The sequence below is a fragment of the Echinops telfairi genome, unplaced genomic scaffold (genome assembly GCF_000313985.2).
Source record: "Echinops telfairi isolate 266 unplaced genomic scaffold, ASM31398v2 ScPeMD7_7439;HRSCAF=8477, whole genome shotgun sequence".
Classification (NCBI taxonomy): domain Eukaryota; kingdom Metazoa; phylum Chordata; class Mammalia; order Afrosoricida; family Tenrecidae; genus Echinops; species Echinops telfairi.
The window spans coordinates 964,011-982,735 of record NW_022111339.1 but is presented as its reverse complement, the minus strand read 5'-3'; the positions used below and the strand labels follow the sequence as shown (position 1 = coordinate 982,735).

The window sequence follows — 18,725 nt, the reverse complement described above, 5'->3', positions numbered from 1 at the left end:
ACACACACACACACTCTCCCTCCTTCCCTCCCTCCCACACTACCTCCCATTGTCTTGTAACTGTAGGTGCCTTGGATCCTTTGAAGTGCCAAGTGGTTTGGGCGTGGGATCCTTTGATATATTGGAATTCTTTTATAGATCTTTTCAGAGTGATAGTTTGTGTTTTGACTACTTGTTGGCATAAAACACGTGTACTGTGGAGCTAGAGGTGCTACTTAGATGTCTCAGCCCGTGTCATCATGTCTGACTGACTGGCCTCCTGGGTAACACCACACGTGGCTTAGGATAGCGGCCGTCTCTTCATCTGGTCAGCGTTATCACTCCCTGAGGGCTGTGCTCTGGGAGGCTTTCTCTGATTCATCTACATGTTTCTTCTGTTCATACCTTTGGTTCCCTTTCATTTGGCTGGTGTTAAAAAAAAAAAAGTTGGACAATGAAATAAAATAATTAATACAATGTATGAATGTGTGGATTGTGATGAGTTGTATGAGCCCTCAATAAAGTGATTAAAAAAAAGAAATACAAAGAATCTACTTTGAAGTTATTTCACAAAGATATAGCATTTTACTGGCATAGCTCATGGTTTAGCATGAAATGGAAGCAGTGGCTAGTGAGACTGAATATAATGATAGGAAACAAATAGGGAGCCAGAAATCATAGAAAGGGCCATTTAATCCTCCTGGCTTTCTAGAAGCATTTGTTTCAGGAAGAGTTGTCTCAACAAAGTGGTATTGTGGAGTTACTTTAAAGTTGAGGCTTCTGAAGCCTTGTTGAGCAGTGGGTGGATTTTGTTGATCCAGAAAGCACATGCGTTATATGTGTCTCTGCGGCTTGTGTTTGTTTGACTGAAAGATGTGCTTCTTTTTCTTTCAAGAATGGTTTCGTCCTATCTAGTGCACCATGGGTACTGTGCCACCGCAGAGGCCTTTGCCAGATCCACAGACCAGACCGTCCTCGAGGAACTAGCTTCCATTAAGAATAGACAAAGTAAGCGCAGCGTGACGCGTGGCTGACCCTTGTTTTCAGAGTACCAGTTTGCCTCCTTCAGACTTGTACATTTTTAAGTATTAAAGTCGTTTTGAATAAGTAGCAGAGGCAACGTGTGCATGAAATGTAAGTATCTCTGAATTGTAATTGCTTTCTGGATGTAAGGTAGTCGTGATGGTTGGTACTCATGTGTGCTCTTTAAGCTAACGCTCGGCACAGCTACACGGCCTGGTGAGCACCATAACCTCTTCCACGGTGAGTCGTCCGAAAATTCGCTGCTGTTGAGCCCTCAGGGTGGGTCTTTCATATAAATAGTACTAGTCAATCAATAAAAAGTAAAGTTCAACCCAGAAAGTCCCAGAATGAAGTGGGAATGAAAGCGCAGGCTTCAGACCTAGACAAAAACCGCGTCCAGAGGCCAGTTGATCCAGTGAACGCACCTCACCAAGGAAGGAAGAGCCTAACCAGCACGCCAACCCTAAATCTCAGAAAGCGCCCAAGAGCAGCAAGCAGGACGAAAGATCTGAGCAGACAGACGTGGGAAATAGTAAAGAAGAATCACAGGGCAAGAGCCTGAGTATAGGACAAAATGCAAAATTACAGAAATGACCAGACTCATTCCTCTGTTAGAACCTGGTGGAACCTGCTGAGCTTATGCCCCATAGCCCCCTTTCCAACCTGGAACTGAACCCCTTCCCAGAGGTCAAACAATGGACAGGCCCAGAGAGGGAACACAGCATCCATGAGGAATCTGCTCCTTGGATCCATCAACCACAGGAGACCAAAAGTGCAGCCACTGCACAAGAGAGAAGCTGGGGCAGGAAAGATGAGAGGCCGGGCGGGAACCCAGGGGCCGGGGAAGAGTGCCGCCACCGTGAAGGAGCCGCAGCTCGGACCACGGCACCGGGGCGGCCTGTTGCCGGGCATCACTCCACGCCACACACTTCCGCAGAGCGCACTGAAATGGCATGGAGAAACAGAAAGTTATTTTTTGTTTTTTGCTTTGTTTCTCTGAATAGGAATTCAGAAATTGGTGTTAGCAGGAAGAATGGGAGAAGCCATCGAAACAACACAACAGTTATACCCGAGTTTACTTGAAAGAAATCCTAATCTCCTTTTCACATTAAAGTGAGTTTGTTTATGTAAAGTATGCTAATTTATTATATATCATTGGAGGTATGTAGAGCCAACATACATTTCCTATTAGTACCGTCATTTCTGTTTTACCGTGTTTCAAAATACTTGCATTTGCTTTTGTAATGTAGCGCGTGTAATTGAGTAACAGGTTATAAAACACCTTTGTCGAGCACTGTACGCAGACAGCATCGTTGTCATATGTTCGTCAGTCATTTTGTTGTGGACTCGAGGGGAAGCCGTCTCATTCACACACCAAGTGCATCGTGTCCTGGACACCATTTGATCTACGTACAGATGTTTTGTTTGAATTCTTTTTAGCTCTAAAAATTTAAGCCCGTTTTAATTTTCTTACTGTAAACCCTTTATTTTCTCTAGTAAATCTTTGGATTAAGGAGCTAAGTCTCTTTTGCATTGTATTCTCCCATTTTTCTCTGGGAAACTTTTAAGTTTATTTAGATCAATAGCGATAGATATGGAACCATGTTTACTTTTGTTTAGCTCACTATTTGTAGACTTTTTGATAAGCACACACTTATAAGTGTTTCGGAAACCTGTTAGTTATTCAATAAATGAAGAAGCCATTTGAAAGTTATGTCTACACGAATGTTTCTCTTCTCTTCCAGAGTGCGTCAGTTTATAGAAATGGTGAATGGTACAGACAGTGAAGTGCGGTGTTTGGGAGGCCGAAGCCCCAAATCTCAAGACAGTTACCCAGTTAGCCCTCGACCTTTTAATAGTCCAAGTATGAGCCCTAACCATGGGATGAATATTCACAGTTTAGCATCAGGCAAAGGAAGTACTGCACATTTTTCTGGTGAGATTTCATCTTTTGATACCATGTTCACATTTTCACCCTTGTTAACAGTTTTAAACCAGGATAAACAGAAACAGCTAGAATCTTATCGGTTACAAGAAGTGTCTTAAGGAACAGCTATTTCTGGGAACAGAATAGTTGAAGATGTTCAGAATGAACGCACACAGTCAAAATGAGTTGTTGCTAGAAATGGACTCAAAGATATTTGATACTGAAGAGATAATTGTGTTTTCACAGAGCATGTGAAAGTGGTTTGGCGGTGATATTTTACGGCATCGATCACCAAATCTAACAGGGCAGCTTACCAGTGTGTGTCTCTCTCTCTCTCTCTTTCTCTCTCTCTCTCTCACACACACACACACACACACACACACGTGCGCGCGCGCACATGCACATTTATTCCAGTTCTGTCTCAGGCTTGTCTGGAGTTGGATCTCATCTACACTTAACTGTCTAAAACGGAAGTCAACAAAGTTTCCTTGGGCTTGGCAGTCAGGCTGTACGAAGTCTGCTTTGCTGTCTCTTAGCGTACACCACCCTCCCGGGCTTCCAGAGGACTCTCTTTCCTTAGCCACCCCCTCCGTCTTCACTGTTGTACAGCCGCTTGCGACTTCACTTGCTCAAAACAACCCCTTCTCTTTCTATAAAGAGAGATTTCCTGATGCTTCCCCATCTTAGTGGTGATTCCCAGCCAGCCATTCGCCCAAAGCCACACAACCTGGGGTTAATGTCGCCTTGTAGCCTCACACGAACACATCCACAGCCTATCGCCTGGCTGCACGTGGGCTCTACTCCTTTTTGGTTCAGTTCTCTTCTCACTGTGTCGTCCAAGACCACCACTGCTTCTTACCTGGACGTCTAGACCGGCCACTTCTCCATGCTCCTGATCTCTTTCAAACACTCTCCCACTTAATGCTGAGTGATTTAAAAAAAAAAAACAGAACCTCAAATCGGAGTATAAGCTTCTGCTTACTGACCTTTCATAACCTTCTATAAGTCTGAGTAAAATGCAGGGACCTTTAACATTAAAAAGGTCTTCTCCATTTTGCACTATGGCAATACCAGCCTTCTTTCATTTATACCCCTTCCCCTTCTCAGCCTCATGGTTTGTAGGATACACCTGTATCTCTTGTTGCCTGAAGATAGCTTGTATTTCTTCTATAAAGAGCAATAAAGTTAGCTTTAATTAAATAAATCATTGGTAGATGTGTGATCGTGGACAGATTTCTTAAATTCCTTGAGCCCCAGTATAATCAACTGTAAAATGGAGTGATGATAATATTGCCATCACGGGGATTGACTGTGAGATCCGTAGTTAATCCTCCAGCAGAGGTTAGAGAAGATGGTAATTACAGCTCCCAAATAAGTAATTTGTTCCCAAATAATATTCTTTCAAAGTAGTCTTATTGATGCTCCTATATAATATCCAAGCCTCGAATTTTAAAAAATATGGACATTATTGCCAGTCAAATCAATAATTGTTTGCTTCTATTTTCATGTGGTATTCCCCCTCCTTTTCCCCCCCAAGGTTTTGAAGGTTGTAGTAATGGTGTAATATCAAATAAAGCACACCAGTCATACTGCCACAGTAAACACCAGTCATCCAACCTGAATGTACCAGAGCTGAACAGTATAAACATGTCACGATCACAAGTTAGCAGCTTCCCCAGGTAAGCGGTTTCTAGTATTTGCATTGTGTAAACCACTGTCATTATTGTTCCCGTTTTGAAGGAAATGGAATTATAGTGGGAATTCCCAAGTCCTCAGAGAATAACAGGGTAAGAAATAAATTCTTGATTGTGCAAATCTTCTTGATATGACAAATTAATGAATTGTGTGACATGTGGATGAAGTGTTTAAAAACAAAAGAAATTCCCAAAGCCTTTCTATCTCTCAGCATGCACCGACTTTCTCTTTCCTCCTCCTCGCCTCTGTAGGCCCTCTTTCCTCTACCCTTGCCGGTGAGTCAGTTCCGACTCAGAGCAGCCCTGACAAGTCAAGGGAAACTTCTTTGGGTCTGAGCAGGAAGTAATTTTTCCCTCAGAGCAGCTGGTGGGTTTCATCTGCCACCCTTGCAGTTAGCAGCCCCTCAGGCCGCCTTCTCTTCCCACTGCAGGGCCCCTGCCTAGTCTCCCACAAGACACAGGTGACTGACTACAGAATGCCACGGGTGAGGTGTCCTAGGGAAGTCTCATGGTATAGGCAGCCTCTGATGGAATCTTCATAAAGTAACTTGCACACTGTCCTTTTCTCTCTGTGTAGGATTTTTAGTGTAAACACAGTGTCTTCCGAGTTTCAGATAGCACGTTAGTGAGGGTCTTCTTGGGGCAACCTTTAAGTAGCTTGCCTACCACAGATGGGTAAGTCACTAAGTGAACATATTTTGAGGAGCCCTTGTGTGCCAAACATTCTGTTAGGCATTTGAGATACAGAGGTGACAACGACATAGTGTCTGACTTCAAACAGCGTTAAGAGTGGTAGCAACTAGCTCAATATTCTGCCATCTTTGTCATGCTCGGGGCTTAATAGTTATGAATTCATGGAGTGTGACTGAGTTGAGAATATCCATTTCTCACTGATCAGCATGCTTGGGCACCAAAGACCCGATCGTTCTGTGGAAATGGGTGTTTTGCGACTTGGAGGCTTGGCTGTACCAGATCACAGAATGGAGAGCGGCCCTGCGTTTGTTTTCTAACTCTCAGATGACTGTATTTCGCAACTGCCAAGTTCCATCGTCACACAACGGCCAAACCACTGAGACTTGGGGCCCAGCCACCCAGCAGAGCCAGCATTACTCTCACCTCGTGCATGGGTGTGCATGACTGCCAAGGGTGCAAACCCTCCAGAAAGGAGACTTGATGTTTTTTTACAGCCGTCAGAAATGTGAGATGTTGGATAACAAGGCAGTTGATAGTCATGGAGTGGGTATATCATGTACACAAGCAAATCTTTATGAATGAGCCCACAGGTTTTACATCAGAGCCCCATTTGGTTCTAGTGAAATAACTTTGGTTATGTTCATAAAGATCACGGATAGATTTATCAACTTGGCGCTTTTTTCCTGAATCAAACTAGTTGGTGAAACTGGATTTTGTGGGAATGTTGTAGTCACTACAAAACTTTCATATGGAAGGAGTGGAGCTCACTGAAAGATGAAAAGGTAGAGAGAAGCCTTATCACGGACTCTTGACGGGAACCTGATTCTGGTGAAAACTCAACCTCATACCACCTGAGTCGTTGCCAACTCAAATGACTGTCTAGAACTGCCCGCTGAGTGTCAAGGTTCAAGGGTTCAAGTGTCAATTATTAAGGGTTCAAGAAGGAGGAAGGGTGGGAGAGGGAGGGGAAAAAATGAGGAGTCTGATACCAAGGGCTTAAGTAGAAAGAAAATGTTTTGAAAATGATGACGGCAACATATGTACAAATGCGCTTGACACAATGGATGCATGTATGGACTGTGATTAGAGTAGTACGAGCCCCCAGTAACGTGATGAATAATAAAAAAGAAGTCTCTCGCTGAGGAGGTCAGGAAACTTTCTAAGGACGACTTATTGGAAGATGAGAATATTGTAATGGAAATTATGTATGGAACATTCTGGTACTAATGCTTCCTTGTTGATAGAGCGCCCTGCCTGTGCTTGAGGTTGGATTGCTGCTGTTCGGGGGGTTTCTCACCTTCCATACCTGCGGTAGGAAGTTGCCTAAGAGACTTGGGTTGAAGGAAGCGGAAGAGGTCGGTTAGGCAACACCCTCCTTTCTGCACCCAAGGAGAAAGGAGGGAGGGGAGCGGGTAAGCGTTGAGGTGAAGTCATATAACCCTTTAAACAGTACAGTTTCTATTTCATAATGGCTTTCTTTACAACAAGATTATGAAGCAGATAAAGGTTATCTTAACTATGGGAAAACCATTTTGCAGATGGAGAACTGAATATCAAAGTAAGTGATTTTTAAAAACGGGTTAGTACCATATAAGTTGTAGGGCTGAGACTTGTAGTTCCTGGGCTTTCTGAGCGGAGTGTTTTTCCCACTAAGCCTCCCGCCTGAACTGCTCTTGTTGCCGCCCTCCCTCACCGCCATCCCAGCTCCGCTCAGTCTGTGTGACTCCAGTCAGCTGTCACTGTGTTTCCTGGCCCCCAGCCTCACCAGACGGTCCACAGCGTACATTCGTCGTGTGGCTGCTGTGCTTCACTCTGGTCAGCACGGCGGGCTCTGTAAGGCAGTGGCTTCCTTAGATAGGCCGCAGCTGCTGGAGCGGTCACCTTACCTGGAGCATGCCCAGAGGCTCTGAAATTTGTGTTGATTGAATGACTGCCCCTAAATAGGGCATTGAGTTGTGGAAAGGTTTCATGTTTTTTTAAGGTGGTTAAATTTTGTGATCTTAAGACTCTGTGTTAAAATAAGCATGCTTTTGATAGGTAGAGTGTTCTGTTTGGTGGTGTTTTGCCTTTTCTAGAGTGTGGCTAGATGTGGTGGATATGCGTTGACAAGTTATCTATGGATAACGTCACATAGACGTTTATTCCGTAAATGTGGAGTGAATGAGACTCTCCAGTATTCTAAGTACCCCGAACAGCATTTGTGAAATTACAACCCAGCAAAAACTATGTTGAAGCTTTAGCTTAAAAGGAGCCTGTGTGGGAGAAATTGTCACGTATTATAAGGTGTGTAAGAAGATGAGACTACGTAGTTAGACCCTTGGTTTTCAAATCATTGTTTACTTTGGGGAAAAATATATATGATAAAGATCAGAGTGTTATGACTGTTAAAGGAAGAGTAGTGTAGAAGTGGGTTGACTGGACAAGCAGCAGGTGACGGGAGAACAGAATAATGTGCTCATCTGATGGCGCAGGACTTCTGTGGGTGTAAAGATACATAAACGTCTACGTTTTAGCACATGAACTTTTCCCCTCCCTGATCTCAAAGGGTACAAATTTGCCAGAAGGCATCTACCTACTTGATTTTAATATATTTGATACTTAATGAAATATACTTTTTTGCAGATTGCTAATGCCTTCTGAAGCCATTTTATAAGTAGGTTATGCAGTTGGGTAATGGTAATTTTAAACTACGTTGCAAGTATGATATTTCTAAAATTGGGTTTGTTTGTCATTTTCAGTAATGATGTAGACATGGAAACAGATCACTACTCCAATGGGGTTGGAGAAGCATCGTCCAATGGTTTCCTAAACGGCAGCTCAAAGCATGACCACGAAATGGAAGATTGTGACACTGAAATGGGTCTGCAGTGATATTTCTTGCGTTTCTAATAAAAACGATGGCTACAGGGTTATGACTTTACTTGTAATGAGTCACAGATGATGAGCGAAAGCCAAATACAAAGATGTTTGTGCCGTGGGATTGACATTAATATGTTTCGTTTCCTTTAAATGTTGCTTTGAGACAGTGGGCAGAGAGAGCAGGGAGTTAGTGCTCTGGACCTCCTGTAACCAAATGCCAGGCAGTTGTCTCTGCCGACCTGTCTGCTCAGGGTCAACAGTCCTGACTTAATGGTGCTGAGCTTCTAGGACTTTTAAAGCCCGGACATAGGAAAAGATTGTACTCACCTTTCAATGTAGCCAGTAAGTACAAATGGACAGAATTGGTTTCTCAGATTCTAATCAAACAAAGCCTTCTAATGGGAAAGACCAATTAATGTGAACATGTGTGACTATGCAGAATACATTATATAGTGTATAGCACACATCTGACACATTGTGTGACTCAGTTATAATAGCATGCGTAGTTTTATTTTACTGACAAATTATATTGTAAATTTTATAGCATGAAGTTAAACTACCGAACGTGTATTGGTCAGAATGTCATGACAGCATTATTTGTTATATTGTGGTTAAAATATATGAAGCTTTTTTGAGTATAAGAAACTGCTTTTCATTGTTTGTTATATCACCACCTTGTTCAGGGATATGTGTCCAATGCATAACTCACTTTTTTCAGACCACACATTTGATTTGAAAATGCATCTAGTTTCACTCTGGAAGCAGAGTTGAAGCCCAAGTGTTCTAGCACCAGAATTCCTAGGTTTGAATTCAGGCTCTGCCACTTACTAGCCACGTGACTTTGGCAAGTTCCTTCATTGCTCCGTGCCTCAGTTTCCCCATCTGTAAATGGATATGACAGCTACCTTGTCTGTGAAGAGAAAATTAGTTAATCTGTAAAAAGCGAATAGCACATACTAAGTGTCTAATATCATGGCCTTCAGTGATTTGATTTTTCTGGTTACATTGTTGATCAGTGAATGCTGTCTGTCAAAGCAAAAAAAGGTTGTATAATTAGACCTTTTAATTAGTATAATGTCAGTCATTTAGCCATTGTTAGCTCTCCAGAATTATTTTACTCTTATTCCATCTCTGTTCTACATCCATTAAAGTAGTTGAAAACTCAGTCACTAACACCCCTGCCCCCCTTTAAATGCTTCTTAATGTAGCCTTGGAGAACGATGACGACCCTTCCATAACATGCCTCCCGATAATACTGGGTCGTCCGTCTGTCTGTCCGTCCCTCCCGACACCGAAGTGCTCTCACTTGACTCTCATCTGTGTGCTAGTCCTGGGTCCCTACACTCTTGAGACAAAAGAATACGTTTTTCACTCGAAAGCTGCAGATTAATCAGCAATGTAGGTGAAAGACTCAGGAGTAGTTCCAAACTAAATGTGCAGCCTGTCTCCAGCCGTGTGCGTTGCTTCTTCACCGTGCCCTCGGCACCGCAGTAAAGCCGTGTTCGCTCTGCTCACAGAGGTCGATTCGAGCCAGCTGAGACGCCAGCTGTGTGGAGGAAGCCAAGCGGCCATAGAGAGAATGATCCACTTCGGAAGAGAGCTACAAGCCATGAGCGAGCAACTAAGGCGCGAGTGCGGCAAGAACACAGCAAATAAAAAAATGCTGAAGGTAAATTCGTTTTCCCTTAAACAGTAATCAGCATGTCAAAGAAGCGGGACACTACTCAACAGCTTGCGTTGGGAACGCGCACCAGGGTGACCCGGTCTAGGACCCAGGTGAGAGGGCTGGTGATGCAGCTGGGACCTTCTGGGGAGAGAGAGCATGGCCCTTCGGGTCACAAAGACACACACAGGATGTCTCAGGCCTCCATTCATGAGCCTTTGTGAACTTTGTGAATCCTTAGCTCTGTTGTTTCTGCTGTAAATTTGGCAAAGTAAACGAAAACAAGAATTTCCCCCCATACAACGGTACATGTTAGATATTTGTATTATTCTGTGAAGTGCTGTTGAGCGCTGCAACAAATAGAAGTCATGTATGTACATGGTTTTCATCTGGGTAGGGATTGGCCATCTCTTACAGACACAATAGTTCCATATGTTTTCACGTCTGTTCTGGATTGATAGCCGTAATTCTAAGATGGAGAAGGTTTAAACAGTTGAGTCAGTTTGTCCGAATCTCGGTGCATCCGTTGAAGATCCCTCTAAGGGAACACTGTAGTGAGACATGGGGGCACGGTGGCTCCTTTCACTCTGCTGTTTTCCCTACTCACCAACCCAGGAAACATGAAATACTGGGCTGTCATTTTTTTTTTTACCCAGGCATTAGATTGAGCTCAAGGATAATTTTTTAAAACACTTTCTCCAGATTGTTTTGTTGAAAGACGAGAAAAACAGCAAAGGGGAGCTGCATCTAGTGGCCCTGAGACTGATCCTGGGGTGTGGCAGGAAAGGGCAACAGAATCCTGCCACCCACACGGTCTGACCTGAGTGCTGGCCTACAGGGAGGTCGGGAAGACCCTGCTGTGCTGAGCAGGTTGCTGTCTCAAACCTCAGGGCGATTCCGACAAAGTGGTCCCGTGAAGAGCATCAGAGTAGAGCCGCCCCGTCAGGTTTCCTGGGCTGCATGTTATAGGAGCAGAGCACCGGTCCTTTATCCCGTGGAACCACCGTGGGTGGATTCAAACTGCCGTCCTCTCGGTTAGCAGCTGATCACTTAACCATTGAGCCACCAAGGCCCCTTCCTGTGTAGCGGATCAGTATTCAGTGAGTGTTTATTTAATTAATATTGTAATCGTTTGAAAAGCGCAACTCATTTTCCCAGAGTTGAAGTTTTCATGACCACACCAACTTCGTAAAACCCTTTTTTGGTGCTAAGAAGATACTTGATGTTTAGGCTCGGTTTTCACATTCTCTTAGGGGGTTGAAGTTAGCCACTTAGGAAATTACTCTATTGCTAGGTCTGGGGCTACCACCTCTTTTACACTTATGCCCTGTAAAAAGGATGGATGACCCTGGCAAGCTTTTGTTTAATTGGGCGATAGCTCCCAGCCTGACGTGCGCTGTGCCGGACTGTGGCGCTGTCACAGGGCAGGCGGCTCCGGAGTCCACACTGCACAGCTGGGGGAACAAGAAGGCAGGCACCACTGATGCGCTGTTGCGGAAATCATTTCGACCTCACAGCTCCTGATGTGCCCTTTTGGCAATCGTAGATACACAGTACATCACCGTTTTCTGTCTTGTATTTGAATTTGCATGAAGCCCAGAAAACAGCTCCCATGGCCTCTTCTAGAGATCGTCCCGATTCCATTCTGAATTAAGTTCACATGTGCGTCCCCGTCTTTCCTTGGCGGCTGCTGCTCCTCTTCTTCAAAGGCAATGCCAAATGCTAGACAATTTCTTGGTAATTTGACTAATATTGCTCTTTCCTCAAACTAACCGTGATCCACATGGGGTGAAGATGGGTCACTGAGCCGCCTGCTGAAACAGAAGCCAGGATTTAAGGGAGATGAGACAAGAAAAAAAGTTGTTTGCCTTAGTTGAAAAGCTTCAAATAACCACCACCTTCCTCTTATTCTTCATTGCTCTATCTATGTGATTGTAGGTGTTTGTTTTTTAAATGGGTGTTGACTTTGCATAAATTTCAGCAGTGTGTGTGTGTGTGTGTACCCTCTCAGGCAGCAGATTCACCCACTGCACTGCCTTTTGGCCCCTTGAGGGCTGCCTCCTCGAACACCGAGTGTATATCAACGCAAGATGACATCCTTGACAACTTCAGTCTTTTCTCTATTTTTGGTTCAGTTGTGAGGATTTAGGTTTTCTTTAAGGTATAATTGAAGGTTGGAGATTGTAGGCTGAAATCCTTGATCTCTTCATCAGTATGTGCTTCAAGCCCTCCTCCCTTCCAACAAGCAAGGTTGTGTCATCTGCATTTGAAGGTGGAGCTGTGCAGTCCTGATGCCACATGCTCCTTTATATAAGCAGCTTCTCTGATGGTCTGCTCAGCATACAGACTGAACGAGCATGGTGAGAGGATACAGCCCGGACGCACAACTTTGCTGATAAGAAACCATGCATCATTCCCTTGTTCTGTTCACACAACTGCCTCTTGATCCTGTACATGAGTGTGAGGAGTGAGTGTATGGTAAATCCTGTTCAGCTTCAGAGAACTTGCCAAGTCATTGAGAAGTCCGACATGACTGAAGTTGTCAGCTCTATGAGATGAGGAGCCAGATAGGTTTGCCTAAGAGGCACGGGCACTCTAATAGAATTCTCATGTGCATTCTTTCATACCTGCATTCTTTGTACCTGTATGCCTTTGTTGTATGCCATTTGCTAAATGAGCCAGGGGAAGATCCAGAGATAGTTTTGGGAGTGCCATGATAATTCAGTACCACTGTCCTATCTTGCATTGAGATCTTGACCTTTGGCAGGTCAGTAAGACGTGGTTGACTGCACAGCGCTAGCCTCATTTCAGGCCTTGCACTTCACGGTGAAGCAGGACCACTCAGCCCCCACCAAACCAACCAGGGCATCGACATTTTGAGGTGACTACTTGCCAAAGGCCACACAGTTACTTAGTGGCAGCACTTGGACTTAAAAGGAGTCAGAGACGAGGAGACTCATGGGAAGAAAGAGTTGTCAGTGACCTTGAAGGGATCACTGTAAAGATGATAGGAGGCTAGTGCCTTGGAGTGATCCCTTGAACCCCGTTCTGTTTGAGCGGTTTGGACTGAAAACCACTGTCTCCCCAACAGGACGCCTTCAGTTTGCTAGCTTACTCAGACCCGTGGAACAGCCCCGTCGGCACTCAGCTGGATCCGATCCAGAGGGAACCTGTGTGCTCCGCTCTCAACAGTGCAATATTGGGTAAGTCACCCAGCCAGCCTCACTTCCACACAGCCTGGGGCTGTTTTTCAATGGGCTGTTGGGGCTCACATTTATGTTTTGGTAAAATCATATGGATATAAAATATACATGACCTGCCCCTCCTTCATTTCCGTTCTACATTGTGGATTCACATGGAATAAAATCAGATGACTCGGGTTCGGCTTAGGGAGCATGGAAAATAGAGAGATGTCAGTGTTTCTGCATTTTTGACAGCTGTGGAAGTCTCCTGCCTCTCACTGAGGAAGGGGGCTTTTCCTGGCCCTTGTATTTAAAAGGGGCCTAAATATTACCTGGCGCAGGGCACCACTTCCCCTTGCCTCCCCACTTTAGTAAAGCATTTTAAGCCCATGGTTCTGCGCTGGGAACCAGGAGGGGGCCTTGTCACTGCTCACTCTGGCTAGACCCTCTGACTCGGGTTTGGGAGAGGAGGGTGTGCAAGGGGCAAGTGGGTGAGAGCAGAAAACGAAAGCCTGGGGCTTTTCACTTGTCTGTGTTCAGGGGCTGGCTGTTTGGGGAGGATTTAGACGAGCCAGTAGAGGGACTGAAATAAAGTTGTACAGAGGCTGTGTCAAAGGGGTAACCTGTGATCGTGAGAGCCCAGGGGAGCAGGGAGTATGAATCTGGGCAGCATGGAAGAGTTCTTGGTAGAGGATTCATGGGAACCCGCTGTCCAGCTGCCATAGAGGCATAGAGGGCATTCATTGGTGCAACCCTGGTTCCAGTTGGTGGTTGGGCGGAGCTAGAGGGTACACGTACCAGGAAGCGGTCAGGAGGCGGTACAGTGAAGGGGAATGGAGCTTGTGCATCTGCAGTGTCATTCAGCCCTCTCCTCGGGACCTTCCTCTCCTTGTCCCGCCATTGCTGCCTAAGACAGGGCTCGAGCCCACCCAGCACCACAGCTCCCACAGGACGTCAGCTGACCGGAGAACTGTTGAGGTCAAACTGGGTTTGCATTTGAATAAATCCAGCTCTGTTCTTTGAACTATAAATGTGGGCGAGGAAGAGGGCAACTTTTTTAATACACCACCTCCTTGCAGTCTGTTATTTTTCACCCACAACAGTGAAAATCTCCTGTCCAGTGATGTGGTGCATTAATGAAGCATGACTGGCACCAGCTGACTGGGGGCACGTAGCCCAAGGCAGCCAGAAAGGAGAGTTTAAAAAATTCTCTGCCCCGTTGGTTCGTTTCCGTGTCTTTATGTAACTCTGCAACTATCTAATTTCTAGGCAATTGGGGCTTTCACAGGTAACTTAGATAGGGGTGACTTTTCATCTGACTAGAATCCATTTCCCAGGTAAAATGTGAGTTCCCGCGAGATTGGGGGTTATACTGCCTTTCAAGAGTCTCTTGAACTCGGAGGGTTTCAGACTAATTCAGGAGAATTGGAGCGCTACCACGACTGGACATGAGAGGAGAGTAATACAGACTGCCTAGCGAGGAAGGAGCGTGAAGGGAGCTCTGGTGCCTGCCCTTCTGAAACCCAGGAGTGGTAAAGGTCTAATTCCGAGGGTGTCAAGGCTTTCTACAGTTTTTGATTTCTTAGGTTCATTTCAAGAGTTTCTTAAATTGCTTAGGACCATTATGCAAGGTATGTGTGTTCTTACATGCTGTGCTGTTAAACAGATTCCGTTATGACAGTTGCTTATATGTAACTTTGGGTTTATTCCGTTACCTGGCATATGTGTGTATTCACATATTGTCCGATGTCTTAAAGGCAGTGTAAAAATAAAGCGTGAGTAGTACTAGCAACAGTACCACCATCGGAACCTGACTTTGGGGAGAATAATGACCTGGATTGCCATCAACCAGGCAGGCCCTGTGAAGTGGGGGCCAGACACCCCTCCATTCTTTCATACCACCGCACACTACGCTTTTCCGGATTTGGTAATCCATTGCAATGGCCAGGCACAACTCACAGGCAAACTGAGGGTTAAGACTGGGCTTAGAGTTATTAGGGAATAGGGCATATGTAACTCCATGTCAGGACCAACAGACTACAACTCAGGAATCAGGGTCAGGAAGCTTGTAGACAGTCTTTTTTTCGGTGTAGGACAGCTCTCGGGCTCTTCTTGGTCCCCTCTGAATGGGCCTCTTGGCTCTGCGCTCTGTTGCTGCTATCTTCAGTGCTAAGCCTGGCCTATTTTACAGCTTTTTCAGGAAGGTCTCCTCTCAGTACTTCTGTGGAGTTGGTTGCTTAAATAGACAAGCTCCTTGTCTATTTCAAGTGAGTGATGGCATGCCCAACCAGGGCCATGAACTGACCAATCCCCTCTCAGTAGGACACTTATTTGTATAATGGGCTGGGTTACAGCTCACCTCACTAGCATAGTCTGTTGAGCAGTCCCTGCAAGGTGCATCCCAATTGCAGAGCAGGCTGCAGTCCAGTATCAGACCAACTTGTTTACAGGCTCCCCAGGAAATGCCAGCCCACCTAGACAAAAGTAACAAGGTCGCAGGAGCTGAAAAGTAGTACAAAGGTAATTTCTCAGGATTTGGGGGTGCGGGGAGGGTGTGCGTCTTTTTCCAAAGAAACGAGAAAAGGCCACAAAAGAACTCATTTCAGCACAAATGGTTATAACCAGAGGTCTGTCTTGCCAAAATAAAATGGCAAAAAATTACAGACCCTCTGGCTGCCTTTGAAGGAGACCCAGTGGCGCAGTGGTTGGCCTCCCAAGGAGGAAGTGGAGAGTTGCGATCTCAGAAACCCACAGTAGTTCTATCCTGTACTGAGTCAGAATGGGCTTGCTGGCCTTGAGTTTGGTTTTCGGTTTGTCCTTAAGGACAAGGTTATGTCCTTAGGAATCTTCATACTTTTTGGTCAAAAATTAAAACCGTTGATTCAAGTTAGGCTGAATTTAAAAAGTCAGACCTGCTTATCAAATAGGTAAGAAAGTCAAAATTCAGCATGTATCTTGCCATACCATTTCGCATTTCCGTATTTTCTCAGAACTTCATCCCTTCAATTCCATCTGGTATCTTTCTTCCTCCCACCACCATACAAGGGGGCTTCAAACAGTTCATGGAAAACTTTCGTTTTTGTCGTAGAACCTTTGAGAGCTCCCTCCTATAGTCACTGTGAAGCAGGAGTGGAAATAAACCATGGAGTCTCGCCAGCGACGGACTGATTAGTAACCACGCCATGAGAGCTCACACATTATATTCGTAGAAATGAGCCATTTCTGTAACGTTATCAACAGTTGATTTTGTAATCTCTGAGAGCAAACTTTGGCTAATTTATTTGTACAGGGCTTAGTACTCAAAGGAAACGTGATATGTAAAGTTCCAAAGGCCTCAGGTTTACCACCTATTTTTTTTGGGAATGTTTGAAATAAAAGTTAATTCCTCCAAAATTACTGAGTGGTTTTGCCGTCACAGGAATCAGAAAACTGGCGCACGCCTCGGGCCACTAGTGAAAGCTCTTATCATTACCAGCAGTCATGTCAGAAAGTTTTGTTGGAGTGTGGAGTATTACAGAATGCCTTGCTAATGTCTATTTTCCCACCTTTTCTCCTCAGAAACCCACAATCTGCCAAAGCAACCTCCACTCGCCCTAGCAATGGGCCAGGCCACACAATGCCTAGGACTGATGGCACGATCCGGCATCGGAGCCTGTGCCTTTGCCACAGTGGAAGACTACCTACATTAGCTATGCAGTTACAAGAGCTCACACGTATATTGTGGCATATAGTCAACATGGAAGTAGACCAGCTCTGCTGATTTGAAATTTAGATTTTTTAATTATGTACTGGGGACAGGTTTTTGTCGCTTTACATTGCTTCCTAGTTTACAGCATGATGCAAATGATTTTCTAACTTAGTGTTAGGAGAAATTATTTTCCATCTTTAACCTCTTAGTTATCTAAGAGTTTAATATTACTGAATTTCAGACGTTCAAATTGATCATTACAAATCCTTTAAAACAATTACCTAAAAGAAACCAAAAAGTCCTGCCTTCTTTGGGGGAGGGGAGACGGGGTAAGGAAGCGGAACAGGTTGTGTTTGTGTTAGCATGTGGGTGATGTAAACTTCAAATTGGGAGATGTTCCGACCCCCCACTCCCATATAAGCATCCAATCAGTGTAACTTGCAAAATGCATAAACATCCGACAGTTTGAATTTATAGTGTTGATGGAAGAAATCATTTTTAATGTGTACTGTAAAACTTGAAATACTCAGGAGCTGAGTGAATATGTTTGTTGCTACTTACAATCCCGACCTGTTAGTCCCGGTAGTTTTGTTTTAACATGGTCTTTTTCAACTTTGTTTCCTGTTTAACTACAGACCGTTTCTGTTGTAGACTCACAAGTTTAACTGTTGTATTATAACAGTATTACATGTCAACAGTGTGGTTATGACCTTTATTTATATAAAAACCAAATATTTAGTCAATTTACCGTGTCTTAATTTAATCTTTGTACACCTTCCATTTTTAAGTGCTTAAATGAGTACTATATTGCAATAAAAATGTAGTGATATAATTAACCAGCCATTAAAAATTTACTTCTACAGAGTCTACTGTCAATTGAGTTTATACGCTAGGTCTTGCACACGTCCTAGAAACATAAAGGACCACTAAAGCTGATGGTGCTCCATCATCTGGGCTCTGCATCCCAAGACTGACCTCGCTTTACTGCTGTTGGACGATAAGCTCAAGTCCACAACGGGAGAAACAAAGACAAGGTCATCACTTCCTTGTTTATTACCAGTCGTGTAAACTGACCAAAATCAAACGAAGCCGTTCAACTTGATGACTGTCCTTCGGTGTTCGAGCCTTCTCAAAGCAGCGATCTGTGCTTCGGTCCTCGTTCCCAGTGCCCCGTAAAGCTGGCGTGGGGGTGACAGGTTGGACTGCGGCTGGAACGCTCGCCCGTACAGTGGAGACAGATGAGGACTGTCCTAGAGGGTCACTGCGAGTCAGCTGACCTGATGGAAGGAAGCGACGTCCCAGTGGATGGAAGTCCCAGTGACGCAACACAGCAGTCTGAGGAGCAAATTCTCCTCAGAGGCCATATCGGCTCAGTTGGAAGACTTCTTAGACAGCCAGCTTGTCCTCTTTTTTTATTGGGGAGGGGGGGGGTAGCAAGGCAGCCGCAGAGGAGTGCCGGTCCTGGCGTGTACTGCTTGTATTCCTCTGGATGGTTAAGGGAAAAACAATTCCTTTTGAGCAGCCTTTTCTTTGGGGCCCTCAAAGGCTTCAAGACATGATTGTTCTCCAGAAAGATGAAATGTGGATAAGAACTTCCCCATAACGTCTTAAAATGAATTATGGTTTAGTAGGTAAAAAAAAAAAGCAAAACAAACCTCAAAAATTAAATTGTAGACACCAGAAAGTACTGATTGTTAGCTCCGATCTTTCCCAGATGCCGCCTTCTTTCTGAACATCCAGCGCCTTTTGAACCTCTGGGCATTTTGTTTTTTCTGGGCTCCTAAAACAGTTGTATACAGTAAACATCAGCCACATACGCGAAACGTCCCGGGAAACACATAATTCCAACATGTCTGCTGATTCCCTAGACTTCTCCATGCCAAGGCTAAAAACCCGGGCCCCCAGCATTCCACTCTGCATCTATGCCACACCCACCTGCTTTTCGGAAGCAACTTTTAACAAGGAAAAATATAACCCTTCCTAATTATCTGAGGATTTGACGATTTCCATAAGAGAT

At 44.6% G+C, this 18,725-nt stretch overlaps 2 protein-coding genes across 6 annotated transcripts in view; one reads left to right on the top strand and one right to left on the bottom strand.

Annotated features, from left to right (window-relative positions):
• Nucleotides 1-17,572, top strand: part of RANBP9 (RAN binding protein 9) — an 84,894-nt gene extending 67,322 nt beyond the window's left edge. For all 3 annotated transcript variants that reach the window (XM_004715287.2, XM_045298690.1, XM_045298689.1), the window contains exons 7-14: nt 875-987; nt 2,007-2,115; nt 2,748-2,938; nt 4,467-4,608; nt 8,055-8,176; nt 9,693-9,844; nt 12,930-13,041; nt 16,579-17,572. In XM_004715287.2, the coding sequence (XP_004715344.1) occupies nt 875-987; nt 2,007-2,115; nt 2,748-2,938; nt 4,467-4,608; nt 8,055-8,176; nt 9,693-9,844; nt 12,930-13,041; nt 16,579-16,709 (1,072 nt within the window). In that variant the 3' untranslated portion in view covers nt 16,710-17,572. The remainder of the gene's footprint in view (nt 1-874; nt 988-2,006; nt 2,116-2,747; nt 2,939-4,466; nt 4,609-8,054; nt 8,177-9,692; nt 9,845-12,929; nt 13,042-16,578) is intronic.
• NOL7 (nucleolar protein 7) overlaps nt 17,407-18,725 on the bottom strand; it is a 4,685-nt gene continuing 3,366 nt past the window's right edge. The window contains exons 8-9 of one of the 3 annotated variants that reach the window (XM_045298691.1): nt 18,364-18,488; nt 17,407-18,193 (exon numbers count right to left, since the gene is read on the bottom strand). In XM_045298691.1, coding sequence (XP_045154626.1) covers nt 18,403-18,488 — 86 coding nt within the window. In that variant the 3' untranslated portion in view covers nt 17,407-18,193; nt 18,364-18,402. Of the gene's footprint in view, nt 18,489-18,725 lie in introns of all 3 variants that reach the window. The other 2 variants (XM_045298692.1, XM_004715297.2) reach the window with 2 other exon arrangements.